This window comes from Tenrec ecaudatus, chromosome 4 (genome assembly GCF_050624435.1).
Source record: "Tenrec ecaudatus isolate mTenEca1 chromosome 4, mTenEca1.hap1, whole genome shotgun sequence".
NCBI lineage: Eukaryota > Metazoa > Chordata > Mammalia > Afrosoricida > Tenrecidae > Tenrec > Tenrec ecaudatus.
The window spans coordinates 19,470,673-19,484,162 of NC_134533.1; the positions used below are offsets into that span (position 1 = coordinate 19,470,673).

At 37.8% G+C, this 13,490-nt stretch overlaps 1 protein-coding gene across 1 annotated transcript; it reads right to left on the bottom strand.

Moving 5' to 3' along the window:
• Positions 1–277: 277 nt before the first annotated feature.
• LOC142446438 (olfactory receptor 8H1-like) lies at positions 278–1,231 on the bottom strand. Its single transcript, XM_075548187.1, has one exon. It carries the CDS (start codon positions 1,223–1,225, stop codon positions 278–280), a length of 948 nt encoding a protein of 315 aa, XP_075404302.1. The 5' UTR covers positions 1,226–1,231.
• Positions 1,232–13,490: the final 12,259 nt, after the last annotated feature.

Genomic DNA, 13,490 nt, shown 5'->3' on the forward strand with positions numbered 1-13,490 from the left:
AGCAAGAATATGAATAAAAAATAAACAAACAAATAAATGAATGAATAAATAAATGAAGCATTGTTGGAAATGTCAACCATTTCATATAGTTGAGAATAGTTTAAAAATGCCCACTCTTCTGATTCCGTGATATATATATATGTATATGTATATATATACACATATACATATACATATTGAAAAATATTCATTATAGATTCAGATTGTATTTGGAGAGAAATGCAATATAAATAATCTGAAGGAAACAAATAAATTAATGGGATTAAATACTTCACTTTCATCTTAAATATCTGGTGCTCTCCATCTTCTGCTTAACTCTAATGACAGCCTTTTTCACTTCTTTGTTCCTCAGACTATAAATGAGTGGGTTCAGCATGGGGATCACAATAGTGTAAAACACAGAGGCCACTTGGTCCTTTCCCAAGGAGTAGGAGCTCTTTGGCTTTAAGTAAGCAAAAATAATGGTACCGTAGAAGATGGTGACCCCCAGCAGGTGGGAAGCACAGGTAGAGAAGGCTTTTCGCTTCCCTGAGGTGGAGTTGATGTTCAGGATGGTTGAGAGAATGGATGAATAAGAAGCAGAGATTGTGATAAGAGAAGCCACTAAGGTAGAGCCAGCAACAATGAAAATAAAGGTCTCAGCATCATGTGTGTCTGTACAGGACAGGGCTAAAATAGGGCTGGTGTCACAGAAAAAGTGATGCACTACATTGGAGTCACAGAAATGCAGGGTGTTCATGCAAAGCACAGTGATAAATGAACTACCAAATCCAATCATATAGGATATAGTGACAAGGAAGCTGCAGAGTGCTGGGACCATGATTACTGGGTATTGTAGAGGTTTGCAGATAGCTACATAGCGATCATAGGCCATTGAAGAAAGAAGAACACATTCCGTGCCACCTAAGAAGACAAAAAAATACATTTGAGCAAAACAGCCTCCAAATGAAATATGTTTTGTGGAATCTCTTAAGTTTTCTAAGGTTTTAGGAGTAACGACTGAAGAGTAGCTGAGATCAAGGAATGACAGGTGACTGAGGAAGAAATACATGGGCGTGTGCAGCTGGAGGTCCAGGCGGATGATGAGGATCATCCCTATATTCCCCAGCACAGTAACCAGGTAGATGAGGAGAAATAGATGAAAGAGGACAAGCCGGATCTCTTCAGAGTCTGTCAGTCCCATGAGAATGAAGTCAGACACGATAGTGTTGTTCTTTCTACCCATAGTGTGTATTTTTTCTAATCTGGAGGACATAAAAGTTTATACTTTGCTTTAGTGAATTTAAACTGCTTTATGTTTTTATAAATGATCTGACACTTAAAAAAATCTTGTGTTGTTAAAAATCCTATAATTTTGAAAACAATACTTACCATGAGCCAAAGCTGATGAAAACAATTTTTATCCCATATTACCTGTCTAGACCTTTTTACAGCTCAATGTCTTCTTCCAAATAAAATATATAAAGTATTTAAGGTGATTACAATATCTGTGTTGTAATATTATGCATCTTTCTGATGAATTCTTTTCAGATTTGTGTTCAGACATTTTCCCCTTAAAATTAAATAAAACAACTTTAAATTTTTCCTCTGTTTCTTGTCAAGTGTGAAGTACATAAGGAAGTTATATGTCTGAAAAATATCTGGAAGTTACTACCCACATAAAGAGAGCAGAGAATCCTTTGCTATCACCTAATAATTCCACGGCCTCTCTTATACTGGGGATAGTTGATCATGCAATATTGGTCATCCTGGAGGACCAGTGTCCAAGGGGATTGCCAGGCACATTTCCAGGGAGCAAAGCTCAAGGATTAATGAATTCATGTGCGGTTTGTAAGAGTTGTCGACTCCCTTCAGAGCAACTTAATGAGGAGATGATGATTCTGTCTTCCTTCACCGTCCTCTACCTTTTTCCAGGAATCTGGAGAATACTATTTAGAGATAACTTTTTAATTATTTTGAAACATAAAAGCTAGGAAGTAGCCAGGAGGAGTGGTAGAGTAGGACATTTTTACACTGAATGACTCATTCTGTTTTAAAATATACTATTATAATAAGAGTGAAATAGGTTTATTTAAAAAAATAAGAGCCCTACAATTTTTGAAGAATATAAATTTAATTCAAACCTTTTATTTTAACGTTTTTCATTGACACATAATTCATTTCTCATGCAATTCAATTGTTTATGTATTTTTTAAAGATTTGGGCATTCATCAGCACAATCAATTTTAGAACATTTCTTCATTCTTATGAGCTAACCTTTACCCCCAACTTCCCCCGCAATTACTAAGAAACTGTTAATCCAATTAGTGTCTCTGTAAATGTAACCACTGTTTATTTTCCCATGTCTTTCCTTTCAGTTATTTTTCTTTTTTTTGTAAAATGCCTAGTTTCATGTAAACCTGTGTATGGCATAAATACTATACTATATTCTCCTTGTTTCATCCTCAATTTATTACTAAGGACTTAGGATATACCTTGTTTATTGTTACATCAACCTTATATAAAATACATGCGTGGTAGAATTTTATATCATAATTTTATATCAACTCAAAGTTGTTTAAATGTGTAAGAGTGGAATCAAACTGACACACAGCATGATGCTGTTACTGTGGGGTGTGGCCTTCTACAAGGAAGGCCCTGGGTTCCTCTCCATCCTTCAATCCCCTCCCCCTTCATGCTTGCTGGTCCCCTGAAAGTTGCCAGAGCTCTGCCATACTTTCACAGACCTTGGAACCACATGACTCTGCACCCACTGACTTGTGATCTTCCTGTATTCTGCACCATTGCACATGAAGAGAGACTTAAGGACTGATGTCAGACTCAATCAACTTGATGGCAGTGAGCAACTGAGTGGTGCCCTGTAGCTGTCCTCCCATCAAAAATATTCAACAGCAGATGTGTGGACTCTGAGGAATAAGAAGGAACGCCTGGTGCGGGTGCTCCCTCTCTTTCCTCCCTCTTTCATTGCCATCCAGTCAGTGTTGACTCATAGCACCCCCTGTGTAGCACAAGGCAGAACTGCCCAGTTGGTTTTCATGACTGTAACTCTGTATGGGAATAGAAAGCCATATGGTCCTCCCACAATGCAGACTGTTTCACCTAATTCACTTACACAGAAATTTATGCATATCATTTCATAAATGTACTGCACTGGGTAATTTGAAATTTACAAGGTAGTCCTGAAATACAAAACAATTGCGCTTGACAGAGCATAGCTTTCATAGTGTGCATTTTTCCCACTAGGCAAGCATCCATCAGTTCGCTCTGAGTTAGTGAACCCAGTGGTATCACCTGGGAAGGCTTTCTTTGGTCACAATGATTTTTTTTCATAAGTTCAGTTTCCATTGAACCTTGTGTTTTGTTTTGATGGCCAATTTAAGAGAACAGTATGTGCCGTGAAATTTTATTTCCTGCTCAGGAAAAATGCTGCAGAAACGGTTGGGTTGTTGAACACATCTTACAAGTACAGCACTATGGGAAAAAAACTGTATAAGATTGGTTTTCTTGCTTCAAAAAGGTTGATGACAATCCTCTTTCTGAACTTCTGTCAAATATCTGAAAGGACAAAAATGTCAACTGTGTAGTGCATTTGTAGTTCATTCCAACAGGTCACACTGTTAATCAAGCTTTTTATTTAAAGGTTCTGAATAGATCATATAAAAATGTGCAACAAAAAAGGCCAGATTTGTGACAGGCAAGGGATTGGTTTTGCCATGACAACAATGCATGTGCTCAGCAGGGATCTAAGAGGGCCAGTTTTGGTAAAAACAAAACAAAACCCAATAACCAGCATGCCTCTCTTGCCCGACCCACCTTACTCACCTGACTCACTCTGTGAGACTTCTTTTTGTGTCTGTGAATGAAGAGGCATGAAAGGGCAGCGATTTGATGATGTTGAAGAGGTGAAGAAAGAACAAGGGAGGTGCTGTCAGTCATCCAAACAGTCATTTCAAAAGTCGTTACAAGAAAAAATCACAGTTTTGAGAAATGTATTAAGTGTAATGGAGAGTATTTTGACGGTGACATGGTTGTTCTGTGTGGTGATTACATCACTTCATGTCAAATTGATAAATACAATGTAGAGGTAGCGTCTGGTCTGTCAATCAGATCTCCTGGTAACAATCTGCGGGCGGATTCTGGATCTTCTTTTCTTCCTCCCTGGAGGTGGGAGGCACTCCCTCTTTGACATTGGTATTGACAGGTCACAGAGAGCTATGCTGATGGCAGCCAATGCCCTGGTGCTGGAGGAGCCTCATGGAGATCCATGCCAGCACTGAGATGCTTCCACTGCCTCTGGATCCACAAGGCTTTCCACCCCCTGGCCAGTAATCATTACATGTGCTGCATGAGTCTAAACAGGATTTCATGGGCTAATATCAAATGTAAGGACTTGAGGTGGACTGGGCTGTATGATTTCTTGATGCATAAATATTCAGCATATAAAATTCTCTCATTTTTATTTGTGTTTCAATGAATGTGTTTCTCTAGTTAACCTGGTCTAACACATTTTGTATGAAAATTTAAATTCAAAGCTTTGAAAAACAATTTCTTTTGTTTAGGGTACGCCCTCATGTGTGTGTGTGTTTGTGTGTGGGTATGAACAGTATTAAATAGAAATTGACACCAAGGCTAGTAAATATTTTATAATATTATATTCCAATGGATTATTTATAAAAACTATAATTAGTCAGCATGTGATCAGGTCCAAGTTTTCTTAATTATCAAGGGAAAATATATGAAAAAGCTGAACAATTTTTATTAGGACTATTTGTCCAAGACAGGGAAGAAGAAAAATCCAAAAATACACTTGAATTTGAAATCAGAATAAAATATTTTTCTTAATCCTATTGTGGGTATCCAGAACACAATTATTTTAATATATTTATTCATTAAATTGGTGTATTCATGAATTGTATATGAAATTTATTTAAAGATTATATAGTCAGGAACAAATTGCCTTTATTTCCTCCACAAGGTGTAGGTCTGTTATAATGGTTGCACCTGCTTTTATGTCTGTAGGGTTCTTGATCTCTCAAATTGAAGAATAGAATTGAGACCACAAACAGCAAGAGGGAAGTAAAGTTTGTTTAGGAAGAAAAGCACCTATCACAGGAAGTGGGTCACAAGTGAGTTGCCTCTAGAGTTCCCTCTAGAGGTTTTTACAGGGTGTGGTGTACATGACCTGTTTATGTCTCTAGGCTATGAAATGAACAATCCCAGGACTTGTCACTCTCCTGAAGTTCAATCATAAACTTACTCCTACTCTGTCCATGCTGGGATCTTCCAAGAGTATGGGGAAAGAAGTAAGTAGGTAATAGGTCAGCAAAGAGAGTCATTGGCTTGCTTACTTTGGAGTTTTTAATTAGCCTAGAAGACTGGTGTTTGTGGTCTAATATTTACAAGTCTCTAGCCTGTAGAAACCACCTCAGCAGACACCCTAACACTCCTCTCTCTTTCTCTCCCTGTCCATGAGCTTTGTATCTCCTAGCTCTGCTTTGTATCTCCTATCTCTCATTACTACTATTCTTAATTGACTTTTTTCTGGCAAGAATATTTGACTTGTAATTATAGCAAATACATCAAGTAGAGGACTAAGGTGTGCCTGAAACAACACATTGTAGTTTCAAACACATGTGAGATCTAAACAATACATAAGGAAAGCTACATTAGTACAGGTGATTTTGAATCAGGGTGTTGGTGAAGACTATTGAAGATATCATAGACTGTTGGAAACAAGCACATTCAGCTTGCAAAAATCATAACTTGAATATTCATTAAAACTAAAGGACTGAAATTTATTTTCTTACAGTCTGGTGTTTAAATATCTAAATTTGCTGTTATTTATCCTACGACTCATTCTGCTAGTTTCTGGTATCTATCAGCACTCCTTGATGTTCCTTGGCATTCCTTGTTATCCTTTGGAATCTATCTTCAGCTCCATGTGTGTCTCCATGTCCACTGTACTTCTTTTAAAACTCAAAAGGGATTAGGTTTAGGATCCACTTTACATTAGCACTCTCTCATTAGCATGTCAAAATAAACCCTATTTCTAAGCAGGGTCAAATTTACAGGCACAAGGTTTAGAATTTTAATACTTATATGGGGAGGATACAATTCAATCCATTGTACTACACACTTTACTCTATGTAATAATACCCCAAATAAAAAGGCACTGAAACCAAATGACAAAGGATCCAGACCAGGAGAATGTTGCTTTCATGTCATATATGGCTTGTTATTAACCTTCTGTGGAAGAATTGTTCATTTTATTACACCCCTACTTGCACTCCTAATTGTTAGAGTTGGCTTTAGCTAATCATTAAATATATATATATATATATATATATATACACACATATATATATATACATACATATATATATATATATATTGGGGAAAAAGTAAAGGTAGCAAAACCTTATATCATATAATTTTCCCATTTTATTTGAAAGACCAGTTCCTAGGGAAGGAAATTAATTTTGTACCATAGCAAGGTAAAGGAGGATTTGTACAGAGATGGATTAGCATAGTGGCTACAACAATGGGCTCAAACATTGTGAGGATTGTGAGTGTGGCAAAAAATGCCTAGTTGTTTGATTTTTTTTTGTACAGAGGCTCACCATAAGTAAGAATAAATTTGATGGTATGCAACAGAAACAATAATTTCAGGGAAAGCTAATGTGAGAATAATGTGCAAGCTTGACCTTTAACTCCAAATGAATAGACACTACTTTAGGAGTAACATGGATTCTTTTGGAGAAAAGTTTCTATTTGGAGTGCATAATTCTCTCAGAAAATAAAGTTTTATTTACATCTAGTAGTCACCTGTCAGCTTTGAATTGGATAGCAACTTTTGTGTTATTTAAAATATGTACTCTATGTGATTGTGAGTTCCAAATTTAAAAATGGTTACTAACACACGTTTATTGCTCAAGCCTTTATACAGAAATTTTTCATATATTTATAAATTTTATAAATTTTCATAAGCATATTTTAAACCTGCTTATGAGGTTAGGCTTCTGTGGCAGAGATGTGTGTGTGTATGTGTGTATATAGAGAACCCCTCAAAATGGAATTTCTTTCCATTTTGTTATGAATTTAGATTTTTTTACAAAACAGCCTTATTACCTTCAACCTTATTGCCATTTCACTTAATACATTTCTCAAATCTGCATTTACATTCTTGGAAACATTTTTCAAAATCATCTCTTTGGGTGACTGACAGCTCCTCCATCATTTCCCTCCTCAAATCTTCTGCATGGTCAAATCACTGTCCTTTCATTTACAGGGAAAAAAAGGATGTTGAGCAATGTCAGGTGAGTAAGGTCCATGGAGCAAGAGACGCATGCTGTTTTGTTTTGCCAAAAACTAGCAGATTGAGATGGCTGTGTGAGCAGATGCGTTGTTGTGGTGGCAAAATCAGTCCCTCATCTACCACAAATCAGGCCTTTATTGTCTGACACTGTTACACCATCTTTTCAGATTTTCTAAATAGAAAGCTTCATTAACATTCTGACCTGGTGGAACAAACTCAGCACTCAAAATCCACCACAGAGTCGACATTTTCATCCATTTGGACAGCTAAGAGATGTCCAGAAGGAGATTTGTCATCAATCAACATTTCATCTTTTTTTTGAAATGAGAAAACCACACACAATTGAGTTTTTCCTATAGTACTATCCTTGTAAGCTGTGTTCAATATCACAACGGTTTCTGTAGCATTTATCCCAAACAGGAAACAAAATTTCACAGCTGCACACTATTCTCTTAAATTAGAGATAAAAAATTGTTTGAGCGAAACTGCTTTTACCAAAATCTCACTGTACTAAGAGTGAACTTTCCTAGGCGACATCAATGTGTGCACCAACTTCAAGCAATTTGCTCAATGCTCGCCTAGTGGGAAGAATGTACACTACAAAAGCTCTGCTCAGCAGAGGTAGCATCCATTTTTTGGGGGGTAGGTAGTGGGTATCCCCTCGAGAATACACACACACACATATTAGAATGATAAACCTTCCTGTCATTTAATTTATCTTGGTACATGACAGCTCAGCTGTAAACGTTTAATAATTGAAAATATATATAAATATACGCACAATTCACAGACCATCATATGTGTATAAGAAAGACGTTTATATATAAGAGCAATTGAATATTGAATTAATGCCCCAGCCCAGTTCAGATCAAGTCCATAATTTCAAAATTAGCCCATATGTATGATACCAATCTATAAAGTCCTCTTCAGACTCACAAACCCATGCAATGATGCTGAATGCAGGAAGATCACAGGTCAGTGGGTTGGAAATCTTTGGACCTAGTGGAATTGTAAGCATCTCAGCACTGGCAGGGGTGTCTATGTGGCTTGTATGGTTCCAGAGGTCTGGTTGTATCAGGGTAGGTCCATGTGGCTTCTCCGGCTCTCAGGGCATAGTGTCATGTGTCTTTTCAGTAGAGGGTCTCTCAGGTAGCGAGCAGAGAGAGAAAGTCCTCAACAAAGTGAGCAGAGAGAGACAAGTGTCTTCGGTCTCAAGGAGGAAATCCTGGTATTGCCAGAATTCTCAGGAGAAGGCCACACCCACACAGAAGCTCATTGGTTATATCTTTATTGACAGGCCAGACTCTACCCCTTAACTTCTAATCCTCTCAAATTGACACCAGATTATGTACCTACCACAGGATTCCTGACGGAGTATTGGTTAAGCAGCAAATTGGTTATCCAATTTCTATACTGCCTACTTACAGCAACTCAGTGCTCTGAGGAGACAAGTATGTTCTTTGATGTGGAGACTCTTCATTGTAGTTGGAACCCTGTGAGTCTGCATCCATAAGCAAGTCAAGTCAGGACAGGCAGTCCATGATGTCAGCAGCAATATGCACCATTTCACAGGCTCAAAAATATTGTCTTCATCTAGTCAGGCTCTGGTGAACTCAAAGTGGGCCTGCTCATTTAGCCTAACCAGGGCACCTGTTAATCACCTTCCTTTTAACCATAGACTTGAATTAGTCTTCTTAAATGGGAAAATCATAAGGTCTTCTATGCAAAATAATGATGAATTGATGATGATTGGCATCACTTAATGATCAAAAAACATCTTAAAATCTATCCTGAAGTGCAGTATATTGTTTTTATCCCCCCTCCCAACTCTTCATTCCAGCCACCAGTAATAATCAGAACACCTCTATTTCAAATCTGAGTAATTTAAAATTACAGAATTTTATAAAACATTCTATTTCATTGTTAGCACTATATGTCTGATACAAAATTATGAATGATTGTCTCCCTGCATTTTCTCATTATAGATAAATGGTTATCATCCTATCACTGTATTTTAGGAAAACTGGTAGAATACGTGGCCTTGGTGGTAAGAAGAGCCCTTGAATTAGCAGAAAAGAATTTCGTAAGCCCAAGGACTTCATGAATACAAATTCCTTTTTCAATACAAATGGCAATTATAACTGGTTTTAAACCCACAAAATAAACCAGAATTAAGTAGTATACATTTTTGTAAAGGGATCATTAATACACTGCCATTAAATCAATGCTGACCCATAGAAACCCTGTATTGTAGTGTAGACCTGCTTCTGTGGGTTTCATGGACTGTAACCCTCTATGGGAACAGAAGGCCCAACTTTCTCCCTCAGAGTTTGCTTATGGTTTTGCACTACAGACCTTGAGGTTAGCATCCCAACTAGTAACCACTATGCCACCAAGGTTTCATGAAGAACATTAAAACGAGCCCAGAAATGCCAACATACAACCTGGAATATACATCCCACCTAAACTGAGAATTCAACCCAAAAGTAGATTTGACACATTCAGCAGTAATGACTGAACTTCACACAAGTTGCGGGATGACATCGAAGACAAAATTCCTGAAGAAACAAAGAGGTCATTAGAAAGAGAGAGAGAGAAAGGGGGAAAAAAGAATTCCAAATGGATGTCAGGAGAGACTCTGAAGCCTGTTTGTGAATGTCAAGAGACCTAGTGCACAGAAAATCTGAAGTTTCACTGACTGTATTGGCAAAACATAAGGAACCCGGGATAATGGCTGCTTTGTCTTTTACAACACTGTTTTCAGCTGTATTCTCAATTGTTTGCAATGATCACAGAGATGCCCACAACTCAAATCCAGAGACACTTATGTCTGTGTAAGAGAGAGCTTTATATGAAAGAGCAATTGCATACTAAGAACACTTCCCAGTTCAGACCTGGTCAAGGCCATAGGTCTGATATTAGCCCATAGGTCCGAGACCAGTCCATAAATTCCTCTTGAGGCTCATGCAACACATGCAATGATGCTGAATGCAGGTAGGACACAGGCCTATGGGTGGAAAGTCTTGTGGATCTGGTGGCAGTGGAAGCATCTTCAGGGCTCTGGCTTCCATCAGCATGGCACCATGTAGCTTGTCAACAGTAATGTGAAGCAGAAAGACAATGTGTGGCCCATCTCTTCTGATGGCAGAATCAAGAGACAAAGATCAAAGAATCCTCATGAGAAGGCCACACCCACAAGGAGGCATCAATCTGGCTCTTTAAAACTTTGAGGAAAAAACTTGCATGTTCCCAAGTTCCTGGTGCTTTCAATTGTTCCATATGCATGTCAAAACAAACCAAGCTCATTGCCAGCTAGCCAATGCTGACTCATAGTCACACTCAGTGGTTCTCCTAGAATGTAACTGCTTACAGGAATAGAAAGCCAAGTCTGTCTCCAGAGAAGCTGCCAAGGATTTGAAATATCAGCCATGTTTATTATAGCTCAACCCTTAACCACGACATGGTTACCCTTAACCACAACATGGTTAGGGCTCCATCGTATGTATGTAGAGACTGGGAATTTAATAGGCACAACCAACAGATAATCGATCCATTTGAATTATAGTATCGCAAATAATATTGAATAGGCCATGTGTTGTCAGAAGAACATAGTTCTCTCAGATTAAATGCTGCCAGAATGAGGTTTGAAAATAAGGTATTCACATCTTATTGCCGAGACCCAGTCCCTGACTATTAAGTAGACAGTCAGTGACATAGACCATCAACAAGATAGCGTGGCACAGTGACTTTAACAATGGGCTGGGCAGCACCAAGCAAGGAATACATACATGTAGTTGTTGAGTTGGTTCCCACTCATATCAACATGATTTATAAAAAATTAAAACACTGTTTAATCCTCTGCCATCCTCATTGTTGTTGACGTTGAACCCATTTTTACAGCCACTGTGTCAATCCATCTCATTGAGGATATTTGCCCTTTTTGTTAAACTGCTACTTTCCAAATATGGTATTCTATTTCAGGGATAACATGTCCAAAGTAAGTAAGAAGATTTTTTTCATCCTCCTTTCTAAGGAGTACTCTAGCTCTACTTCAAAAACAGATGTTTGTCCTTATAATACCTTGTAATTTTAATAGTCTTCAACAATACAATAGTTCAAATGGATAGATTTTTCTCCAGTCTTCCTTTTTCACTAACTTTTATATACACAAGGTAATTGAAAATACCATAGCTCTATCAGGTGTACCTTACCCATCAAAGTGACACTTCCACTCTTCAGTACTTTAAAACAATGTTTTGCAGCTGATTTTACCAATGAATCTTAGCATTTTATTTATTGATTTATATTTTCATGAGTGTTGTTTGTCAATACAAGTAAAATTAAATCCTTGACATTTCATTCTCTGTTAATTATGATGTTGTTTATTGGTCAAGTTGTTAAGATATTTGTTTCCTTTTCTTTGAGGTATAATTCATACTCAAACTTTAGTCTTGGGTCTTCATCAGTAGCTCCTTCAAGTCCTCTTCATGTCACTGGTTGTCTCTGTAGTTGTGTGGATCTTATGCGACACAGGCAGCATTGTACTTTAAGGTAGATGTTGGGAAAAAATCTCCTTCATGTTTTCCATCATTTCCAATTTGTTATTTCTGGCCCAGGAAAGATTATAATTGTATAAATGAAATTTACCAAGATCACTGTATTTCAGCTGACGAATGCATAGGATACAGATCATTATGCTTTCTGTTTCATCCCTTCATAACTTTCCATTTTTTTCTAAATTCATACCTCATGCATTCCATTTTCTAATAATAATACATATTTGCAACTGTTTCTTCTCATTTTGAGTCATGTTCTGTTAGCAAATGATGGTACCCAAAGCTCTCCTCCAACCATATTATTGAAGTGGACACTACTTGGAGGCACCAATCTTCCCGTTTTGAGTGTCTTTCATCCTGAGGCACCCCTCTTCTTTCAGTTCATCACACTCTGTTGAAGCTAAGTTTTTCAGTAGCTAATTGTTCCAAGGTAGACAGCCTCTTCCTTCTTCCCCTCTGTGTTCATCTAGAAGCTCTGAAGAAGCCTGTACACCCTGGGTGAAAGGTAACATAGTTTCCAGTTCCATAGCAGCATGTAAGTCACCACAGTATAAAAAACTGACAGATGAATAGTATATGTATGGCTATTAGGGTTTCAGTTACTACATGAATGGGTTTATTTCAACATCATGTATGTTAGCTGTTCTCTGCAACTAATACACTTGTTTTAACCCTGCTAGAAGCTCTACAAAATGTGGTCCAATAAAAGCAGTGCATTCAAAGATATCTGTGTTAGTCCGGGTAGACAAGAGAAGCAAAGTCATAAACACATATATGTGTATAAGAAAGAGGTTTATATAAAATAGCAAGTGAATATTGAGAAATCATCCCAGCTCAGTCCAGATCCATAAGTCCAATGTTAGCCCATATGGCCAATACCAATCTATGAAGTCCTCTTTAGATCATGAAACATATGCAGTGATCCTGAATGCAGGATGATCACAGGCCAATGGGTAGAAAGTTATTGGATCCAGTGGCGTTGTAAGCATCTCAGTGCTGGCAGGGGTCTCCACATGGCTTCTCCAGCCCTCGGGGTTGCAACAGATAGGTCCATGGGACTTCTCTTCAGGGATGTCTCACTGGGCGTCAGCTTTGTCAGTAGAGTGTCTCCAAGGACGTGAGCAGAGTCCCTCGCACCTCCAAGGAGGAAAAACCAGATTTCCCAGAATTATCAGGACAAAGCCATGCCCACACAGAGATCTCATTGGCTATCTCCGGGGTTGACAGGCCTGACTACCCCCCTATACTTTTAATCCTCCATTCGATGCCAGATTATGTAACTACCACAGTATCTGTAGGGCAAGTTAAATTCAAGATAACAATGTTAGCATAAAAGATAGTGGTAACGCGTACATGTATGAGGGTGTCAGAAAGTATTGCCATAAATTTATAAAAATTTTATTTAACGTAAATCTCGAATCAAGATGCTATCCTTTTTTGACATGGCCTCCGTTATGCTATAAACTTATGAAAATGATGTTTTCCTCTCTGCAGTCTGTCAATTTGGCTTCAAAACTCTGTAATATACACAACATGAAACCACAGGTTTGGTATCTTCGAGGGATCCAAATTTTTCTTCTTTTTAATGTTGTAAAAATTTTGAACTAAAAATAAGTCTG